The sequence below is a fragment of the Moschus berezovskii genome, chromosome 23, assembly GCF_049115385.1.
Source record: "Moschus berezovskii isolate FMDL1 chromosome 23, NW_MosBer_1.0, whole genome shotgun sequence".
Taxonomy (NCBI): Eukaryota; Metazoa; Chordata; class Mammalia; order Artiodactyla; family Moschidae; genus Moschus; species Moschus berezovskii.
In genome coordinates this window covers 40,176,794-40,200,053 of record NC_142482.1, presented here as the reverse complement: position 1 = coordinate 40,200,053, position 23,260 = coordinate 40,176,794, and the positions used below count along the sequence as shown (strand labels likewise).

At 38.5% G+C, this 23,260-nt stretch overlaps 3 protein-coding genes and 1 pseudogene across 3 annotated transcripts; all 4 read left to right on the top strand.

The window, feature by feature from the left end:
* Positions 1-5,554: 5,554 nt before the first annotated feature.
* Positions 5,555-6,481, top strand: LOC129543497 (olfactory receptor 12D1-like). Its single transcript, XM_055406627.2, has one exon. The coding sequence runs from the start codon at positions 5,555-5,557 to the stop codon at positions 6,479-6,481; it is 927 nt and encodes a 308-aa protein (XP_055262602.2).
* Positions 6,482-7,704: 1,223 nt separating this feature from the next.
* On the top strand, positions 7,705-9,885 carry LOC129543329 (olfactory receptor 1f45-like; annotated as a pseudogene).
* A 3,651-nt stretch (positions 9,886-13,536) lies between these two features.
* On the top strand, positions 13,537-14,490 carry LOC129543501 (olfactory receptor 12D2-like). The gene has a single exon (XM_088831095.1). The coding sequence runs from the start codon at positions 13,537-13,539 to the stop codon at positions 14,488-14,490; it is 954 nt and encodes a 317-aa protein (XP_088687221.1).
* Positions 14,491-21,920: 7,430 nt separating this feature from the next.
* Positions 21,921-22,850, top strand: LOC129543681 (olfactory receptor 1f45-like). Its single transcript, XM_055406926.2, has one exon. It carries the CDS (start codon positions 21,921-21,923, stop codon positions 22,848-22,850), a length of 930 nt encoding a protein of 309 aa, XP_055262901.2.
* Positions 22,851-23,260: the final 410 nt, after the last annotated feature.

Below are 23,260 nucleotides of genomic sequence, written 5' to 3'. Positions count from 1 at the left end.
GGTGGGTTCTTTACCACTAGTCCCACTTGAGAAGCCTATAAAACAGAGGGAATAGTACAAAGAAAAAATAAATGAAAAAGCCCAGTAGTTGTGTTAAACAGTGCATTCCTAAGTAATATAAGGGAAAATTGAACAAACGTACACTATTCATGGAATATTAAAGTTGAATTTGTTTGGGAGATATTGGTTGATACAACTGATCTGTCATGTTTGTGCTCTTAAATAAAATCAGGTACAAAAATTTTCCTCAGTTACTCATACATTGTATAGCTGGAAAGTACTTAGGCCTGTTTATCTGTGTGTTTCCTGCAAGTTAACATATTATATTGTGAACAGTAAAATTATTATGCCATTATATTTTAAGGATTTGAATTTAGGATCATGAGCTCAAATGGAAAAGTAAATGTTAACTCACACATGAGTGAAAAGACATTTTTAATCAGTATGTCGTGATTTCTTTTTCTCTAAGCAGGAAGGCAAGTAATTAAAACAAATACTGCTGTTAGTTCTAGTTAATAGAGGTAAAGTAACCAATGGTTTATCTAAAGAGTTTTGTGAACTCTGACTGCAAAGATGTATTATAAGTCAACTGACAACCTGTCAAAGATTACTGTAAAATATTGTTAAAAGTATAGTCAGTTTGAAAAAAAATCTCAGGAATACATTTCTAACTTTTAGCATGTTATTTCCCCCTCAATTTGTTCATGAATATTGAATTTCAAAACTTTCCCTATCATTTATTTTGTTCTTTGATTTCTATACTTATTTTCACAGATTGTAATGTGATATAATATGATGTAATTCCAGTGAAATATAAAGAATTCATCAAAAATTTGTCTTGCTTTCCTTACCTGTCACCAAACGATACTAAGTGAAAGTTATTACATAGTAATTGCTGAAGTATGTTTGGAGGCTAATAGACAAGAATTACTATGTTCCTCACTTTCTAAGTTCCTAGATGTGCCACTGAATCTGAAACCATTGTGGGTGCCAATACTTACAACTATTTAGAGATACAGAATTCCCTGGTGTCCAGTGTTTAAGACTCCATATTTTCCCTGCTGAATGCACAGGTTCAATTCCTGGTTGGGGAACTAAGATCCCACAAAACAGGTAATACAGTCAATAAATAAAAAATAGGAATAATAAATAAATAAAATAGAGATACAGACAGATAAGATAAGACTATAAAAGGATATTTTGAGGTCACGAACGGACTGCTCAAATTTTTTACATTCACTTTTGTAAACTCAAGAAATTTGGTTCTAACCTTACTCACATGGTTCTTCCATCTTCCAACTCTACCTTCCTTGGTCTCTTGATTCCAATTTTGTTTATAAAAGAGTGTGTGTGGGAGAAGGCATCTTACATCTTGCACTATCTCAGACAGAATTTCTATTGAACAGAATTTTTGACATAATCCAAGCTTCATAGAGGCTGTAAACTGTAGAGAAGCACATGGTTACCTATTGCTTTATGACACACCATCACCCTAAACACAGATGGCTAAACACCTATTTAATTAAACTGCATTATTCGGTGATTCAGAAATTGAGGAAAGTACAACAATAAAGCACTGACTCTATTTAATGTTTCAGGTCTCAACTGAGATGACTTTATCAACAGATGAATGAAATAATTTGTTAAACTTCAATGTATTTGTATGACGTTCTCAGAACAATAAAAATAAAAAGACACATATAATGTGTTATGACTGTATGGCAGTCTCTTCGAGCTATTCTTATATAAGGAGACAGGGCAGTGACTAGACAGAAACTGTGAATTTTAAGTAATCTTTCTGATTTTATGTCCAAATCAATGTTAGACTTCTGTTTATTGATTTTATTCCTCAGCCCTATCTATAGTAAATTTTCTCAAGAAAAATTTCCTCCAAGTTTTTCTCTAATGAGTAACTCTGGGAACTGATCTCTAAGACCAAAATGATTTCTTCCTCAAAATCCTTCTGGTCATAAGAGAGATAAAGATTGATAATGCTCAGCTTCTAAACTATGTTATCTTTACCTGGTCTCATCAGGGTATTCCAAGGCCCTGGCTTCTTTGTTCTTTCCCATCTACTCACCAATATCATTGGATAGAATGGATAATTCTAAGGTCATTGTTTGTAGAGACTGGGGTAGCCAGAGGCAAGTGTTGAAGATGTCATTTGGCAAATGGAGTAATGGGATCAGCTTTCAAAGTGGACTATAGAGAGTTCAAGTTCTGCACTTGGTGGACTGCATAAGGCTGACAGTCTATTTGATTTGTGTATCTGTTTCCAATGCAGTATGTAAATCAAGCCAGTTGAAAGAAAATATCTTAACGCTTAAGACAGCTACTGTAGAACTGTCTAGTTGGAAGTTAACTATATAAGCCAGAATTAGGAAAATAAGTTGAAATTAAAAGTATAACTTGAGAGTTATCTGTTTATGGATACATAAAGCACAGAACTAGAAGAGAAGAGGAGATGCACAAAAGTGGATAATAAGGAGGAAGAGCAGTAACCAGCCAAGGAAACTGTAAAGGAGTCAACATGGTGGCTCTCCTGACTGCAGTTTTTTTTAAATTGGAGTATAATTGCTCTACAATGTTCTGTTAGTTTCTGCTGTACAGCAGCATGAATCAGCTATATGTATACACTTTTCAAAATTTGTTTCAGATGCCGATGGCATGGATGCTGATGGCATGGACATTAGTAATAGAGGGTAGAGACAGTGAGCCTGTTAAGCTGCTGATGAAATTAATAATTAAGAAATTAATAAAGTCTTGAATATATTATGAACTTCAGCAAAGCAACACGAATGAACCACAATTGAAAGGTAGACAAAGTACATAGCATTTGTAATGGTAATTAGAAAGCTTGGATAGAGGTTGGATTGCATATAGATATTCCTTGCATGAAGCAGATAGAAAGCTACTACTAAAGAAAGCAAGAAGTGAAGATACACTTTGGAGGTATCAGCCTCACTCTCCTAGAGAGAAGTGTGCGGTCTGGGATCCCAAAATAAAAGAAAATATTTGAGTGTTAATACCAACTGTAGGAGAGTCCTGGTGGTCCAGTGGTTACGAATCTGCCTGCCAATGCAGGGGACACAGGTTTGATTACTGGTCCGGGAAGATCGTACATGCTGCTGAGCAGCTAATCCCGTGCACCACAACTCTTGATCCCAAACTCTAGAGCCTGCAAACCACATCTACTGAAGCCCCCACCCTCTAGAGTCCATGCTCAGCAACCAGAGACGCCACCCCAGTGAGAAGCCCGTGCATCACAACTAGGGAGTAGCTTGGGCTCACCACAACTGGAGAAAGGCCACGCACAGCAGTGAAGACTCAGTGCAGCCCAAAATAAACAAAATTAAAAAAAAAAAAAAAAAAACAGTGAAGCGTCAGACTCAGAAGGAGCAAAAGCAATACTGCTTCTCCTCATTCCTCTCTTTCGTATTCCATAGAAACACAGTAATAAATGAGTAGAATACCTAAATGATAATCATCTTTCTGTACAGATTAGGATGTGACTGGCGCTCATTCCTTAACTGTCATTGCCCAATTTCCTTCCATTTTATATAGAATTCTCCCAGAGCAGTCCCCAAGATGAAAAAGTGTATCCATACCTCTATCCCAAGAAGTGAAAGGCAATTTTAGAGAGTTCAATACTAAGTGAAGTAAGTCAGAGAAGGAAAAATATCATATGACACCCCCTGTATGTGGAATCTCAAAGGATATGATACAACTGAACTTACTTGTGGGACAGAAAGAGACTCACAAACTTGGAAAATGAACTTATGGTTGCCAGGGGAAGGGATAGTTAGGGAGTTTGGAATGGTCATGTACACACTGTTATATTTAAAATATATACCCAACAAGAACCTATTGTATAGCACATGGAACTTTCTCAGTGTTATGTGCTGGCCAGGATGCAAGGGGAATTTGGAGGGGAAGAATGGATACATTTATATGTATGGCCTGAGTCCCTTCACTATTCACGTGAAACTACCACAACATTGTTAATCGGCTATACTCCAATTAAAAATAGTTTAAAGTTTGGGGGAAAAAAAAAGAAAAAGTAGGCCATTGAGACCTGTGCTGTCTGTGATTCTTAAACTAAGAAAGAAGTACAGTAAGGAAAGAAAATTGGAACAATGGGAAAAAACATAAATGGAACTCAACATAGGAGTTCCCCAAGGAGAATTCTCTCATACTGAAGGTGTAGAAAGATCCTCCCAAACCCCAGGGACATTCTTTCTCAGGGTTTGTCTGAAGATCTGTGGAACATAAAAGACAGGCAGAATTTCAGAAAGAAAATGTTTTGGAAGAATGAGGAGTATATACTTAATCCCAATATAAGCTGTCACTTCAAATATATTTTTACTCTTTTTCATAATGTTTTTCTATTATTTACTTTACAGGGGTGTCAACCTGGTAAGCTTTCTTAGCGGTGAATTTGAACACTCAAACAGGTAGGAGAATGAACCAGGAGACAAGCTAGGGAGTTGTACTTATTGTCTATCTTCTTGCTAGTATTAAAGTTGAATACCCAGGATTTAGGGCTAGTTTCCTATCTTATGATGGATTCCCCATTGTGTTTGTGGATTATGAAGGCTCTTTACTGCCTACATTTTTATTGCCATACTCTAAGTGTTCTCCAGAGTAAATATGTGATCTTTAAATATTCAGGATTCAATGCAATAAATTATTTGGTACATAAAGTCTGATTACTATTATGTTTAGGTGTTAGGAAATTGCTTTCTTCCCCAAGAATTTTTGAAAAAAATATTGTTTTGAGGGTAGAGAACCAAAAATGATGTTTGGCATATCATGTGTCTCTTAAGCAGGAGTGATAAAGTTTAATAATATACAAAACACATATGGTTATCAAGGAAAACTACTCTGAATTCCTGGAAGCCAGCCTTCAATAAAGGTTAAATAAAGATTAGATAATTACTCAAAATTTTTTTCTAGCTATAAGGGTGAGAATCCCATGGGATTGCTAGAAATGTTCCTTACTGAATTCACTTTTTAGTTCTAGTCACATCAAATCTTTTTCCTCTCCTTTCAAGGATTTCTCAAACTTAAAATGTTTCCTTTTTATAGAAAGCATTCCAGTGTTTGCATCTCTATTTAGATTTCCTTAGAGCTGTTATTGTTCTCTCGTTGATTTTTCTCAAGTAAAAATCCTTCAAATGATTTCTTACTTTGTCAAGAGAAAGCAGCCTCGTGGAGTATTTAAAAATTTACCCTCTGTTAGATCTTAGGATGATAAAGGACAAGTGTTATAGAGAAGATGGTAGGCTGGCAACATGCTCTGAATCCCAGGAAGAAAAATATTGATAAATCTAATTTTTAAAAAGTGTTTGAGTAACGGTCCACAAACACCATGTAACTTTAATGTTTAATAATCTAGTGGTCCTAATATTGTACAACATGTGACCCTGGGACTATTTAAACAGCAATGCTCTCTCAAAATATTATTGTCTAGGTGAGAAATTTTTCAGCAGGAGAACTCTGGTTCCCATCAGAGACAGCATTCCATACCTTACTTTTTCTTTTCTTTCAAGTGATGCTGAATCAAACCTCAGTCACTGAATTTCTCCTCCTGGGAGTGACAGACATCCAAGTACTGCAGCCGGTTCTCTTTGTGGTTTTCCTTACAATTTACATTGTCATTGTGGCTGGGAATGCAGTCATCCTGATGGTTGTCATCTCTGATCCAAGACTGCATTCTCCTATGTATTTTTTCCTGGGAAACCTGTCTTGTCTAGATATCTGCTTTTCCACAGTGACTTTCCCAAAGATGCTAGAGAATTTTCTTTCTACATATAAAGCAATTTCTTTCTTGGGATGCATAAGCCAGCTTCATTTCTTCCACTTCCTGGGCAGCACAGAGGCCATGTTGTTGGCCGTGATGGCCTTTGACCGCTTTGTGGCTATCTGCAAACCACTTCATTACACTCTTATCATGAATCATCAGGTCTGTACCCAGATGGCTGTCACTATCTGGATCATTGGTTTTTTCCATGCCCTACTGCACTCAGTAATGACCTCTCGCTTAAACTTCTGTGGTTCCAACCATATCCATCACTTCTTCTGTGATGTTAAGCCATTGTTGGAGTTGGCCTGTGGGAACATTGAGCTCAATGAGTGGCTGCTCAGTACCGTCACAGGGACCATTGCCGTCGGCCCATTCTTTCTAACCCTTCTCTCTTATTTCTATGTCATTATCTATCTTTTCTTCAAGACCCATTCTTGCAGCACGCTTCGTAAAGCACTGTCCACCTGTGCCTCCCACTTCATGGTAGTTATTCTTTTCTATGTTCCTGTTGTTTTCATTTACATTCGACCTGCCTCAGGTAGCTCTGTGGACCAGGAACGGATCATTGCCATTATGTACAGTGTGGTCACTCCTATGCTAAATCCACTGATCTATACTTTGAGGAACAAGGAAGTAAAGGGGGCCTTGAGGAGGGTGATTTCAAGGAGTCAATGACTTGAAGAAGGCTAGAGAACTCTTCTCAGGCATAAATCAACAGGCAATGAGAAACTGGAGATATGGAATTATACTGCTTGTCATAGTGTTTACTGCCTGTGAAACAAAGGGAACTGTATAAAGGAATAATAAATGGAAAAGTCCAATAAGTCATGTTAAACAATGCTTTCCTACATAATAAATCGGAAACTTGAATAAATGGGACACTGTCCATTGAATTTTATTGTTGAATTTGTTTGGGAGATATCAGTTGATAACAATGATTTCTTATCTATTTTTTGTGGTCTTGAATAAAATCAGATACAGGAATTTGCCTCAATTACCCATATATTGTATAGTTGGATAGTACTTAAGTATGTTTTTCTACGCGTTCCCTGCAAGTTAACATATCATAATGTGAATAATAAAATTACACTGTTACAGGGACTTCTCTGGTGGACCAGTGGTTAAGACTCCAAGCTTCCAGTGCAGAAGATACAGGTTCAGTCCCTAGTCAGGAAACTACTAAGATCCCACATATTGCAAGGCATAGCCAAAAAATAAAGTAATTTTTTAAAAATTACGCTTTAAATTAAACTGTTTTCTTAAACTGCTACACTTTAAGGATTTTAATTTAGGGCCATGAACTCCACGAGAAAGTAAATATAAACTCAAATATGACTTAAAGGACATTTTTAAGCGATATATCATGATTTCTTTTTCTCTAAGCAGAGAGGCAAGTAATTAAAACAAATAGTCGTCTGGGTTCTAATTAAAACAGATAGTGTAACCAATGGTTTATCTAAAGAGTTTTGTGAACTCTGACTTCAAAGATATTTCATAATTCAGTTGAACAACCTGTCAAAGACTACTGTAAAATATTGTTCAAAGTGGAGTCAGCTTGAAAAATATCTCAGGAATATCTTTCTAATTTGTTATTATGTTATTTTCCCCTCAATTTCTGGTCATGGAAAATTGAGTTTCAAAATTCTTCCTTTTTATTTAGCTTTTTTATTTCTATACTTATTTTCACAGACTGTAACATGATATATTATATGAAATAATACCAGTGAAATATGAAGAATTCATAAAAATTTTTGTCTTGTTTTTCTTACCTGTCACCAAACTTATACTAACTGAAAACTATTAAATAGTATTTGCAGAAGTATTTTTGGAGCTGATTGACAAGAATTACTATGTTCCTCACTTTCTAAGTTCCTAGAAATGCCACTGGACCTGAAACCATGGTGGGTGCCAGCACTTAAAACTATTTAGAGATACAGAGTGCCGCGGCCGTTCAGTGGTGAAGAGTCTGCACTTTCACTCTTGAGAGTCCAGGTTCAATCCCTGCTTGGGGAACTAAGATACCACAAGCCAGACAGCGCAGCCAATAAATAAATACATTAGAGATACAGACAAGATTGTAAAAGAATATTTTGAGCTGATGTTCAGACTATTCAAATTGTTTACATTCACTTTTGCGAATCCAACAAATTTGGTTCTGACCTTACTCACATGTTTCTTCCATTCTCCAACTCTACCTTCTTTGGCCTCTTAATTTCAGTTTTGTTTATAAAAGAATGTATGTGGGGAGATGATATCTTACACTCTGAACTGTCTCAGAATTTCTACTGAACAAAATTTTTTACATAATCCAACCTACATGGAGGCTGTAAACTATAGAGGAGCACATGGTTACCTATAGCTGCATGACATACTGTCACCCTAAACACAGAAAGTTAAACACTTATTTAATTTAACTGCATTATTTTGTGATCCAGAAATTGGGTAGAGTACAGCAGGGAAGCACTGACTCTGTTTAATGATGTTACAGGTCTCAACTGAGATGACTTTATTTATAGATGTATGAAAATAATTTGAACAACTGCAATATATTTTCATGACAGAAGTTCTCAGAACAATAAAAATAAAAAGACACATAGAACAGTTTATGCCTGTATGTCAGTCTCTTCCAACTATTCTTACTTAAGGAGACAGGGCAGTAATGAGGCAGAAACTGTGAAGTTTTAAATAATCTTTCTAATTTTATTTCCAAATCAATATTTGGCTTCTGCTTAATTGATATTATTCCTCAGCCCTATTTATAGGAAATGTTCTCAAGAAAAAATTTCTCCAAGTTTTTCTCTAATGAGTAACTGTGGGAATAATTGAGCTCTAGTTTCTTAGCAAGTTTGGTAACTTTATCTTTTTTAAACTGAATTATAGTTTATTTACAATATTATCTTAGTATCAAGTGTACAGCATAGTAATTCATTATTTTTACAGATCATGCTCCATTAAAAGTTATTACAGGATAATGGCTATAATTCTCTGTGCTACACAATGTATCCTGGTTGCTTATCTCTTTTCTTTTTTAGTGGATAAGCAACAAGGATACATTGTGTAGCACAGAGAATTATATTATTATATTACCTTACATTTTTCTTTTTATTTATTTATTTATTTTAGGCTTCCCTCGTAGCTCAGTTGGTAAAGAATGCGCCTGCAATGCAAGAGACCCTGGTTTTACCCCTGGGGGTTGGGAAGCTTTACTGGAGAAGGGATAGGCTACCCACTCCTGTATTCTCAGGCTTTGCTGTGGCTCAGCTGGTAAACAATCTCCCCACAGTGCAGGAGACCAGGGGTCAATCTCTGGGTTGGGAAGATCCCCTGGAGAAGGGAAAGGCTACCCACTCCAGTATTCTGGCCTTTCACTTTCACTTTTATTTTTTCAAGTTTTACTTTTATTGCAGTATAGCTGATTAACAATGTTACATAGGTTTCAGGTAGACAGCAAACGGACTCAGCCATACATATATCTGTATTCATTCTTCCCCAAACTCTCCTCCCATTCAGGCTACTACATAACACTGAGCAGAGATCCATGTGGTAGAGATCAATTTCTCTCTCTGTCTGGCCCAATTATATTTCTTTGCAGTTTTTGCTGATATGGACAACCTGCTTTTGATTGCCATGGCTATCGACCGCTATGCTGCCATCTGCCATCCACTCCTAATGACTCCTTACAGATGTGGACTGCTGGCGAGTGGGTCATGGGGAGTGGCCCACTCTCTTTGATCCAAACCTTGATGCTAACCTATCATTCTATACTAATCTAGAGATGCCTCACTTTTTTGTGTGATTTTAAAGCTCTCTTAATACTTTCCTGCTCTGATGCCCACCTCAATGAGGACCTGATGACGGTTCTGACAGGACGCAGGAATCAGCCCTCTCTTCTGCATCTTAAGCTCTTATGTCCATATTTTCCTTGCTGTAGCTCGGGTCCCATCAGCACAGGGGAAAAGAAAGCCCTGGCCACATGCAGCTCCCACCTCTCCATGGTCATCCTCTTCTACAGCTCGGTCTTTGCCACCTACCTGAAGTCCCCGTCAACTTTTCATGCCACTGGGGAGTGGAAGAAATGAAGCTGGCTTATGCATTTGAATCAAGAAATTGCTTTGTGAGTAGAGAGGGACTCTTCCAGCAATTTTGGCATCCCTTTAAAGATGTAGAGTTTGTCAAGAAAGGACAGAAATACAAACATGTGGAATCAGAACAATAACTTAAACAATGAGCACACAATAATTATTTATTTATAGTATATTCATGGCATACTATAACAAGCAATTATTGTGATGAATATATAACGAACTGCAATGCAACAAAAATGAACTGTGACAGATGGACAAAGTACATGGTATTTACAACAATAATTAGAATGCTTGGATACATGTCAGATTGCATATAGGTACTCCTTGGATGAAGCAGAAAATATTGTTACCTAAAGGATACAGCAATAAGTGAAGATACACATTGGAGAAACGAGCCTCATTCTCCTAGAGATAAATGTGAGCTTTTGGGATCCCAAAATTAAAGAAAATAATTAAATGTTACTAAGACTCTGACCAGAAAACAAAGATCATGGCATCTGGTCCCATCACTTCATGGGAAATGGAAAAACAGTGGAAACAGTGTCAGACTTTATTTTGGGGGGCTCCAAAATCACTGCAGATGCTGATTGCAGCCATGAAATTAAAAGACGCTTGCTCCTTGGAAGGAAAGTTATGACCAACCTTGATAGTATATTAAAAAGCAGAGACATTACTTTGCCAACCAAGGTCCGTCTAGTCAAGGCAATGGTTTTTCCCGTGGTCATGTATGGATGTGAGAGTTGGACTGTGAAGAAAGCTGATCGCAGAAGAATCGATGCTTTTGAACTGTGGTGTTGGAGAAGACTCTTGAGAGTCCCTTGGACTGCAAGGAGATCCAACCAGTCCATTCTAAAGGAGATCAATCCTGGGTGTTCATTGAAGGGACTGATGCTAAAGCTGAAACTGCAATACTTTGGCCACCTCATGTGACGAGTTGACTCATTGGAAAAGACTCTGATGATGGCAAAGGTTGGGGGCGGGAGGAGAAGGGGACGACAGAGAATGAGATGGCTGGATGGCATCACCGACTCTGTGGACATAAGTTTGAGTGTACTCCGGGAGTTGGTGATGGACAAGGAGGCCTGGCGTGCTGTGATTCATGGGGTCGTAAAGAGTCAGACACGACTGAGCGACTGAACTGAACTGAACTGAAGACTCTGATTCTGGGAGGGATTGGGGGGGGGGCGGGGAGGAGAAGGGGACGACAGAGAATGAGATGGCTGGATGGCATCACCGACTCGATGGACATGAGTTTGGGTGAACTCTGGGAGTCGGTGATGGACGGGGAGGCCTGGCATGCTGTGATTCATGGGGTCGTAAAGAGTCAGACACAACTGAGCGACTGAACTGAACTGAACTGAACTGAACCAATAGTGAATAGTCAGATTTAGAAGGCACAAAAGCAATACTACTTCTTCCTATTCCTCTTTTTAGTTTTCCATAATATCACAGTAATAAATGGGTATAATATTTTAATGATAATCAATTTTCTGTGTGGATCAATGGGATATGACTGGCCCTCATTCCTTAACTGTCATTGGCCAATTTCCTTCCATTTTCCCATGGAAGTCTTCAACATGAGGAAGTGTATCCAAATGTCTGTCCCAAGAAATGAAAAGTAATTAAAGAAATCCTGAGGCCCTTGAGAACTGTACTGTCTGTGGTTATGAAACTAAGAAAGAAACAGAGTAAGGAAGGAAAATAAAGAAAAAACAGGAACTCAAGATAGAAATTCCCCAAGGAGAATTCTCTTATATTGCAGGTATAGAAAGGTATCTTGTTTATTCTTTCAATAATCCTCCCAAACCCCGGGGACACTCTCTCTCAGGCTTTGAATATCTAAAGATCTGTGGATCATAAAAAACAGGCAGAATTTCAGAAAGAGGTTTCAGAAGATGAAGAGCTTATGCTGTAATTCCAGTATAAACTATCACATCAAATATTTTTCTACGCTTTATTTTTCAAAAATTTTTCTATTTACTTTTCAGACATTTCAATCTGATAAGCCTTCTTAGCCATGAATTTGAACACTCAGTCAGGTAGAAGAATGAACCAGGAGACAGGCTGGGGAGTTGCCCATATCCTCTGTCTTCTTGCCTGTATTAAATTTACAAGTCAAGGATTTAGACCTGTTTCCTATCTTACCATGAATCCTGTCTTTGTGGATTATGAAGACTCTTTGTTGCCTGCATTTTTATTGCCGTATCGCTAGATAGTCTCCAAAGTAAATATGTAATCGATAAATATTCAAGATGCAGTGAAATACATATTTTGTACAGAAAATCTCGTTGTTATTTTCTTTAAATCTTAGGGAAAGATTTTGCCCCCAAGTGAATTTTTTTATATAATTTTGTTTTGCTAGTAGAGAACCAAAAACGATGTTTGACATATGTGTATCTTGATCAGGAGTGATAAAGTTTAACAGTATACAAAATATACATGGCTATCAAGGAAGGCTACTCTGAATTCCTGACGCCATCTTTACAAAAAAAAGATGTGCAGCTTTCAGCACAGCGGGTGAGAAAGACCTGAAAACGGAGGGGCGGTGGGGGGGGGGCGCGTAATGAAAAGACAGATACATATAATTTGGCAAGCAGAGAGTCAGGGGGCCCTCCTGCTCTCCATGGCAGGAGGACAGAATGGCTCGTTTCAGCCCGCGCTTTTATTGGCAGAAGTCACATGAGATCATTAGGAAATAGCTACACTGGGGAGTTTGATCAACGCACCATCAAGAGGGAGTAAAATTAAGGCTCTGCTGTTAATCAGGAACATCTTGCTTTGCTTCCATGAGGACAGACACAGGGGCAGCCCTTGAAGCAGAGCAGAGAGACGTCCAGCTCCGCGTATGTCCGTTGGGCATGCTTACTAGGACAATCTGGGGCACGGTTTGCCGCACCCTCCTGTCATGGGGCAGGTTCCGGTCTCTGCTCTACCAGGCTGCAACAAAGATGTAATAGAGATGGCTGGATGGCATCACCGACTCTATGGACATGAGTTTGAGTGAACTCCGGGAGTTGGTGATGGACAGGGAGGCCTGGTATGCTGTGATTCATGGGGTCGCGGAGAGTCGGACACGACTGAGCGACTGAACTGAACTGAACTGAATTTCTCAAAATTTTCTCTAGCTACAAAAGTGATAATCCCATGGGATCTCTGGTAATGTTCCATAGGTGATTCACCTTTTTATTCTAGTCAAATCATTCTCCTTTCATAGATTTCCCAAACTTTGAATGATTCCTTTTTATAGAAGTGCTCCAATGTCTGCATCTCTATTCAGATTTCCTTATAGCTCTTATTATTCTCTCACTGTCTATTTTTCTTAAGTAAAAACTTCAGATGGTTTCTTCCTAGATCAAGAGATAGCACTGTGGTGGAGTGCTTAAAAATTTACCTGCTTTTGGAGTTGATTTAGGATGATAAAAGGCAAGTTGTATCAGAGAAGATGATAGTCGGGCTAAATTCTGGAAGAAAGAAAAATATTAATGATAAATCTAATTTTTAAAATGTTTGAGTAACAGTTTGGCTTGAGTAATGTTTGGTCCATAACCAACACGTGATTTAAACAGCAATGTTCCTCAAAATATTATTGTCTAGATGGGAAAACCCTCAGCTGTGGGACTCCGTTCCCATCAGAGATCGCATTCCATGTTATTTTGTCTTTTCTTTCAAGTGATGCTGAATCAAACCTCAGTCACTGAATTTCTCCTCCTGGGAGTGACAGACATCCAAGTACTGCAGCTGGTTCACTTCATGGTTTTCCTTGCAATTTACATTGTCAATGTGGCTGGGAATGCAGCCATCCTGATGGTTGTCATTTCTGATCCAAGACTCCATTCTCCTATGTATTTTTTCCTGGGAAACCTGTCATGTCTAGATATCTGCTACTCCACGGTGACTCTGCCAAAGATGCTGGAGAACTTCCTCTCTACCCACAAAGCAATTTCTTTCTTGGGATGCATGAGCCAGCTTCATTTCTTCCACTTCCTGGGCAGCACTGAGTCCATGTTGTTGGCCGTGATGGCCTTTGACCATTTTGTGGCTATCTGCAAACCACTTCATTACCCTTTTATCATGAGTCATCAGGTCTGTGTCCAGATGGCTGTCACTATCTGGATTATTGGGTTTTTCCATGCCCTACTGCACTCAGTAATGACCTCTCGCTTAAACTTCTGTGGTTCCAACCATATCCATCACTTCTTCTGTGATATTAAGCCATTGTTGGAGTTGGCCTGTGGGAACACTGAGCTCAATGAGTGGCTGCTCAATACTGTCACAGGGACCTTTGCCATTGGCCCATTTTTTCTAACACTTCTATCCTATTCCTACATTATTATCTATCTTTTCTTCAAGACCCATTCTTGCATCATGCTCCATAAAGCACTGCCTACTTGTGTCTTCCACTTCATGGTAGTTGTTCTTTTCTATGCTCCCGTAGTTTTCACTTATATTCGTCCTGCCACAGGTAGCTCTGTGGAGCAGGAACGGATCATTGCCATTATGTACAGTGTGGTCAGTCCTATGCTAAATCCACTGATCTATAGTTTGAGGAACAAGGAAGTGAAGGGGGCCTTGAGAAGAGCGATCAATATAAGACTCTGACCTGCAGTCTAGAGAATTCTTCTGAGGCATAAATATAAAGGGGCAATAAGAAAATTGACATGTGAAGGTATACTGCTTTTCTAATTGTTTACCATTTGTAAAAACAGTAGGAAGTATATAAAGGAAATGTGAATGGGTAAGTCCAGTATATTTTGTTAAGTAATGCATTTCTAGATAATGGAAACTTAAACAGACATGGAATCTTAATGCTGAGTCTGTTTTGGGAATATCAATTGATGAAACTGATTTGTTATGTATTCCTTTGTGTTCTTGAATAAAATTAGATACAGAAATTTGTCTTAGTTACCCATGCACTCTGTAGTTGAATAGTATTTAGGTCTGTTTACCTGTGTGCTCCCAGTAAGTTTATATATTATAATGTCAGTTCTGGGTGTTCACTGGAAGGACTGATGTTGAAGCTGAAACTCCAGTACTTTGGCCACCTGATGCGAAGAGCTGACTCATTTGAAAAGCCCCTGATGCTGCGAAAGATTGAAGGCAGGAGGAGAAGGGGACGACAGAGGATGAGATGGTTGGATGGAATCACCAACTCGATGGACATGAGTTTGGGTAGACTCCGGGAGTTGGTGATAGACAGAGGCCTGGCATGCTGTGGTGATTGGGGTTGCAAAGAGTCGGACACAACTGAGCGACTGAACTGAACAATAAAATTCTTATGCTGTAATATTTTAAGGTATTGAATTAATGGTCCCGATTACTCAACTGGAAAAATAAATGGTAACTCACATATGAGCCAAAGGATATTTTTAAGTGATAAATCATGTATGTCATGATTTGTTTTTCTCCAATCCGGAAGCAAGTAAGTTAATAAAGCAAAAAATATTTTGAGTATTAATTAACAGAGATAAAATAACCAATGGTTTATCTAAAGAATTTTGTGAACTCTGACTCCAAATATGTTTTATAAGTCAATTGGACAAAATTGGACTGTCAAAGATAACTGTAAAATATTGTTATAAGTGGAGGCAGCTTAAAAAATTCTCAGGAATACCTTTCTTGCCCATTGGTATATTTCCCCTCAATTTTTGGTCTCTTGAAAATTGAGTTTCAAGACTTTTCCTTTTAATACATTTTATTTTTTTATTTCTATATTTACTTTCACAGATTACAGTGTGATATATATGATGTAATATCAAGGAAATATGAAGAACTCATCAAAAATGTTTCTTATTTTCCTTACCTGTCATCAAGCTTATACTAAGTAAAAACTATTAAATAGTAATTGCTGAAGTATTTTTGGAGTTAATAGACAAGAATCACTATGTTTCCCACTTTCTAAGTTCTTAGAAGTATCACTGGACCTGAAACCATGGGGAGTGCCAGCACTTGCAACTATTAGAGATACAGGATTCCCTGGTGTCCCTGGAGTGTTTAGGACTATGCACTTCCACTGCCAAAGGCTGGGGTTCAATCCCTGGTTAGGGAACTAAGATTCCACAAGCTGGACAGCACAACCACAGATAAAAAAAAATAATAAATAAGTAAAATAGAGATATATGCAGGTAAGAATATAGGAGGATATTTTGAGGTTATGGACTGATCATTCATATTGTTTACATTCACTTTTGTAGATCCAAGGAATTTGGTTCTAATCTTACTCACATGGTTCTCCAACTCTATCTTCTTTGGTCCAGTTTTGTTCTAATGACAAAACAGTGACAATTCCAGTTTTGTTTATAAAAGAAAGTGTATGGGGAGAAGGCATCTTAACCCTGAACTATTTCAGACCAGAATTTCTAGGGATCAGAATTTTTTACATAATCCAACCTTCACAGAGACTATAAACTATAGAGGAGCACATGGTTACCTACTGCTGCATTACACACTGTTATCCAAAACACAGTTTAAACACATTTAATTAAGCTGCATTATTCTGTGGTTCAGAAATTGGGAAGAGTACATCAGGGAGGCACCAACTCCATTTAATATATTTCAGGTCTCAACTGAGATGACTTTATCAATAGATCTATGAAAATAATTTTATAAATTTCAGTATGTTTTATGACAAAAGTTCATAGCACTAAAAATAAAAGGACATATATGATATATTGTAGCTGTATATCAATCTCTTCAAGTTATTCTTACATAAGGAGACAGAGCAGTGAATAATAGTTTTGCGTTTCAAGTAATTTTTCTAAGTTACTTCCAAATCAATGTTAGGCTTCTGTTTAATTGTTAATTTTCATCCTCAACCCTATCTATAGGAAACTTTCTCAACAGAAAATTCCTCTAGGTTTTTCGCTAATGAGTAACTTTGGGAACTGAGTCTCTAAGGCCAGAAAGATTTCTTTTGCGGCCAAACTCTTTCTGGTCCCAAGAGAAATGAAGATTGATAATGCTCAGCTCCTAAATGCATTATCTTTAGCTGGTACATCAGAATATTCCAAGGCCCTAATAGTCTTTGTTCTTTCTCATCCACCCACCAATAACATTGGATAGAATGAATATTTCTGAGGTCATCATTTATGGAGTAAAGAGTAGAGACACCAGAGGCAAGGGCTGCAGATGTCATGTCGCAAATGGAGTAACCGGATCAGCTTTCAAAGTGGACCGTAAAGAGTTCAAGTTCTGCACTTGGTGGGCTCCATAACATAGAAAGTCTCTTTTGATTTGCATATCTGTTTCCAAGGCAATATATAAATCAAACGAGCTGAAAGAATATATCTTAAATGGTAAAACAGCTATTGTAGAAATGGCTAGTTGGAAATTAAATATATATGTCTAGAGTTAGAAAAATAAGCTGAAATTAAAGATATAATTTGAGAGCTATGTGTTTATAGATATATGAAGCATAAAACAGAAAAGAAGAGAGGTACAAAAGTGAATAATAAGAAGGAAGAGCAACAAGCAGCCAAGGAGACTGAAAACAAGTCTGCACTGGAAACCCAGGAGAGCTTGGTGGGTATTCTGAAAGCAAGATTTTTTTGTTTTTGTTTTTAAGTGTTTGAGGTAAGAAAAGAAGGATCAAGTCTGTTAAGTATTACTGACAGGTCAAGGAATTTAAAGACTGAGAATTGAACTTTGACGTTGACAAGAGTGAATTCAGTGGAATGGTAAGAGCAAAAGTTTGATTGAAGTCAGTTCAAGAGAAGATTAAAGGTTTGAAAAGTAATTGGCAATAAGTAGTTGACTGAGCGACTTCACTTTCACTTTTCACTTTCATGCATTGGAGAAGGCAATGGCAACCCACTCCAGTGTTCTTGCCTGGAGAATCCCAGGGACGGGGGAGCCTGGTGGGCTGCCGTCTATGGGATCGCACAGAGTTGGACATGACTGAAGAGACGCAGCAGCAGCAGTGGAGACACTGAGGGTTTTGAAGACTTTGCTCTAAAATCAGAGAAGTGGGCCATCATCTGGAGAACGCTACGGGAACTTACCAGGTTTAGGGTATGCTCCATCTGAGGCCAAAATTTTAAAGACGGATAGAAAACCCTCATTACTTTGAGGTGTTAAAACAGTATTTAGGTAATTTCAGTATTGAGCCACACTTGTCCTGAGACTTAAGGTAAACCATATATTCTGTAGAGTTTTACATATATATACACATATATAATAGTATAATTCTCTCACTTATACTATAATTGAGAGATGGATATAATATAAACCCAGAGGTGGATATAATAACAGTGAGACTATTTAGTAACAGTCAAGAAGGCACAACCTGAGAGATTTGAAATGTGAGAATCACGGCCCTGTCTAAGCTGAAGAAGCAATATTCTGAAGGGATAAGTGGAGAAGGAAATGGCAACCCACTCCAGTATTCTCGCCTGGAGAATCCCATGAACAGAGCACAGCAGGCTAGAGTCCATGGGGTCCCAAAGAGTGGGACACGACTGACTGAACTGAAAGAGATAAAGGAGTACAGGAAGATTTAATCTTGTAAAAAGTGGGAAATCTTTCAGTTCTCAGTAAAAAAAAAAAGAGAGAGAGAGAGAAAAGCAAAAAAGAGCAATTCAGATGGTAAAAGAATGCATTTTGCTATATTTGAATTACACAGCACATTAATGACATGCACATCATCTGATGTTGGAGAATGATAGAAAAGCAAATTCTCATGTTCCGCCTCAGACTTCTTAAATCAGAACCTCTGGGTGGATCCCAGGAATCTGGGACTTCACTGACTCAGCAAATGATCCTTAAGCATGCTAAGGTTTCAGAATCTCTGTTCTCACATATTTAAAAATGCTTGGCTTGAAGAAGGAAAGCATTATGTCTCCTTATCCTGAGTCAGTTAACATTGGAACATTTAAAGTTTGTTAGAAACAAGGGAGAAATGAGACTATCAGTGGAAAAGAAAATGTAACTGTGCCTATCACAAGATTCCTTATACGACTTTGATTATAGATACCACAGACTGCAGAAATGTTGAAGATCATCTACCTTATACAACTCATTATTAGCAGACACAAATAAAACTTTTATTCAGGTGTAACTGACTTCCAAGAAGCAGAGTAGAGCTCATCTCTTCACAGAAGTTGACACAAAGGGCATTTTCTCTACTCACACATTAGAAATACATAGATGTCCTCATGTTTTGAGAGAAACTGCTGAACAATAATCCTTGGAAACAACCACATACTCATGTCCTAGGTGGTGCTTAAAATATTTTAAAGAACCATCATCCCTACCGGGCTTCCCAGGGGGCACTAGTAGTAAAGAACCTGCCTGCAAATGCAGAAGACATAATGTATCTTCAATCTCTAGGTCAGGAAGACCTCCTGGAGGAGGGCATGACAACCCACTCTGGTATTCTTGGCTGGAGAATCCCATGGACAGAGGAGCCTGGCAGGCTACAATCCATAGGATTGCAAAGAGTCAGACACGACTTAGCAGTGACTTAGCACGCATGCATTCATGCATGGTCCCTTCTCCCAGGAATTTATACTATAATTGAGAAAAGGAAAATGAATGCTGCTGAGTAATGGAAAATCCTATCTTATTGATAGGAGGATGCAGATGCAGAAGTTCTTGATAAAGAGGCACCAGTGGATATGTGATGCAACAGGAAACAAGATATTAGAAAAATGTAAACCAAGGAGAATCAGGCCCAAAGAAGAAAGCCCTAAAATTTATGCAGATGCTGACAGCTTGGATCTTAGCAACTAGAGTTAGAGACAGTGAATCCTGTTAGCTGCTGATGAAACTAACTGGAAATGAGTTGACTAGAGAAAGATCAAAAAGGATAACAATTAAAAAGGTGAGAAAGAGTCTGAAATGAAGGAAATTTCATAGGAAATAAAACTTATCATACTTGGTCTCAATTTGATGAAGGAATTAGATGAATCAATGTTTCCAACCCATGTTACTAGGACAGTTTTTGTAGGAAAGAAATTTTTTTCTTGAAATGGAAAAATACTTTTGGGGGAAGACAACCCATTGTCCTCTCCTACCTTCACTGACATATACCGTGCTTTGTATTCCAAGCACTGGAGAGGAAAATCTGATTCAATCTCAGCCATAATGATCATGTTGCTTTGTTAGGGAGACCAATGTAAACTAAATAACTTAAATATTTAAATAAATGTGATTATATCCTCCATATTACAATTGCAGTAAACTACCAAGGTGCCATGAGAACACAGAAAAGGAAGTGTTGTCTTAGACAAAGAGGCAAAGGAGGACTTTCCTAAGAAAGTTAGAGGTTAGAAGGATGAGCAAGAACTGACTTAAAGCAGAGAATGAACATGGTGTATGTCAGGTGATGCAGTGCAGCCAGTGTTGCTGGGGGACAGACGATGAGTGGACAGTGAGACACCTCGAGGTCCAAACCAAATGAGCTTTTTAAGACATGGCAGGGTATTTTTCATAAGAGCAATGGTTCTCTGGGGATTCATTTTTAAAAATTTAATTGAAGTATGGTTGATTTACAGTGTTGTTTTAATTTCTGCTGTACAGCATAGTGACTCAGTTATACATATTTTATTTTTCATGTTCTTTTCCATTATGGTTTATCAGAGAATATTGAATATGCTCCATGTGCCATATTGTAGGATCTTGGTGTTTATCCATCCTATCCATAATACTTTGCTTTGCTAATCCTAAATGCCCAATACTTACCTTCTCCACCTATTTCCTCCTCTTCCCCCTCCCCCTTGGCAACCACAAGTCTGCTCTTTTTTGTCCCTACTGTTGAGGGACTTTAGTTCCTTGACCAGGGATTGATCCCTGGCCATGGTAGGCAGTGAGAGCAATGAGTCCTAACTACCGGACTGCCAGGGAACTCCCACAAGCCTGTTCTCTAGTTCTGTGAGTCTGTTTCTGTTTCATAGATATGTTCACTTGTGCCGTTTTTTAGATTCCACATATAACTGATATCATATGGTATTTGTCTTTCCCTTTCTGATTTATTTACTTCACTTACTATGATCATCTCTAGATCAATCTATGCTGCTGCAAATAGCATTATTTCATTTTTTTAATGACTGAGTAAATTCCATTGTGTTCTATGTATACATCTTCTTTATCCATTCATCTGTCAATAGGTATTTAGGGTTTTTCATAAATAGTAAATTGTGTTTCTATGAACATAGGGGTACATGTGACTTTTTTAATCATAGTTTTGTCTGGGTATATTTCCAGAAGTGAAACTGCTGGCTCATATGGCAACTCTACTTTTAGTTTTCGGAGGAACCTCCATACTGCTTTCCACAGTGGATGCAACAATTTCCATTCCCACCAACAGTTTAAGAGGGTTCCTTTGCTCCATGCTCTCTCCAGCATTTATTATTTTGTAGACTTTTTAATGGTGGGCGTTCTTACTCATGTAAGGTGGTACCTCATTTTAGTTTTGATTTTGCATTTCTCTAATAATTAGCAATGATGAGCATCTTTTCAGGCGCCTACTGGCCATTTGTATGTAGAGTCCCATTTTTCAAACAATGAAGTGACATGATGAGGTTTTCTTTTTTGAAAAGACATGCTGACCATAGTATGGAGAATGTATGGGTGGGGGCATGATCCTTGTGAAAAGAGTTAGGAGGATACTGACTGTGTAGGTGGGTAGGTATTTACTGAGCTCCTTCTATGTGCCAGGCATTAAGCTAAGTTCTGAAATGCAGCCTCTGCCTTGAAAGACTCTTGGTCTTGTGAAGAAAACAGATTAACAAGCAAGTAGTTAAACCGCCAATTATACAAAGTATCATTAAGAAAACTCTTTACACTTTAATACCTCCAGGAAATCTCTGTTGTTTCTCTCATTCTCTTACCTTGATGTTTCCTTAATTTGACCATCTTTTGTGAGGTACAGCTCTTGTATTCCCCACTGCTATTTTTGCATATCCATTCTTCCCATTGGTGGTATAAGTAAAACCCATTGCCAAGAGAAAGGATCCAAGGTTTTATCCATCTGTAGCTAACTGAGTGAATGCTCTTTATGCTGGTTCTTTTCTTGTAGCCCATCAAAACCAGAAATGAACTGCAGCAAGAACCCTGACTTTGTCCTCTCAGGACTGTCCAGTGACCCAGACAAACCACAGCTCCTCTTTGGCCTCTTCCTGGCCCTCTACTTGCTGAGTCTCTTGGGAAACTTGCTGCTGCTGCTGGCTACTGGTGCTGACATCCACCTCCACACCCCCATGTACTTCTTCCTCAGCCAGCTCTCCCTGGTCGACCTCTGCTCCACTACTACCACAGCCCCCAAAATGCTGGAGACTTTGTGGACCAGCAACAGATCGATCTCCTTTTCTGAGTGCCTGGCCCAGTTATATTTCTTCGCAGTTTTTGCTAACATGGACAACCTGCTTTTGACGGCCATGGCTATCGACCGCTACACTGCCATCTGCCATCCTCTGCACTACCCACTCCTAATGACTCCTTGCAGATGTGGACTGCTGGTGGGTGGGGCATGGGGAGTGGCCCACTCCGACTCTTTGATCCAAACCTTGATGCTAACCCGACTATCATTCTATGCTAATCTAGAGATTCCTCACATTTTTTGTGATTTCAAACCACTCTTAAGGTTTTCCTGCTCTGATACCCACCTCAATGAGGACCTGATGATGGTTCTGACAGGACTCTTAGGAATCAGCCCTCTCCTCTGCATCATAAGCTCCTATGCCCATATCTTCCTTGCCGTAGCTCGGGTGCCATCAGCACAGGGGAGAAAGAAAGCCCTGGCCACATGCAGCTCCCACCTCTCCATGGTCATCCTCTTCTACAGCTCGGTCTTTGCCACCTACCTGAAGTCCCCGTCAACTTCCCATGCTTCTGGGGAGCTGGGTGCTGCTGTCATGTATGCCCTGGTAACTCCCACTCTCAATCCTTTCATTTATAGTCTAAGAAATAAGGATGTGAAGAGTTCCCTGAAAAAGATTCTGAGTATGAAGAGTTCTTGGGACTAAGAATAACCTCCATAAAAAAGCATTTGGAAAAAATCTCTCCCTACTTCACCACCACATTTACAAAGTACATCAGTTAACATCAAGATTCTCAGAGAGCATTACATAGACAAATCGAAATAAAACTGATACAGAAACCAGGAGAACTAGATTCTAGGTCTCTCCTTGCCTTCCATATTTAGGGATCAGTTATAAATTTCACCCAGGGAATTCCCAAGGTTGTGAATCAATATATGAGCAATCCCACTCACCGAGAAAGCAAAGATCAGAGTTTGAAACACGGAGTACCTCAAGCAACTGAAAGTTGTAGGATAAAGCACAAGAGAAGAGGGATCTTTGCAGAAGATATCCAAAAATAGTTTGGGGGAAACAGATGCTGTGGCTGTGGCTGACTTCAAGATATGAATGGAAAG

What these genes read in the sequence shown, in the direction of transcription:
- LOC129543501 (XM_088831095.1), top strand. Translation starts at nt 13,537, where the DNA reads ATGTTATTTTGTCTTTTCTTTCAAGTGATGCTGAATCAAACCTCAGTC.
- LOC129543497 (XM_055406627.2), top strand. Translation starts at nt 5,555, where the DNA reads ATGCTGAATCAAACCTCAGTCACTGAATTTCTCCTCCTGGGAGTGACA.
- LOC129543681 (XM_055406926.2), top strand. Translation starts at nt 21,921, where the DNA reads ATGAACTGCAGCAAGAACCCTGACTTTGTCCTCTCAGGACTGTCCAGT.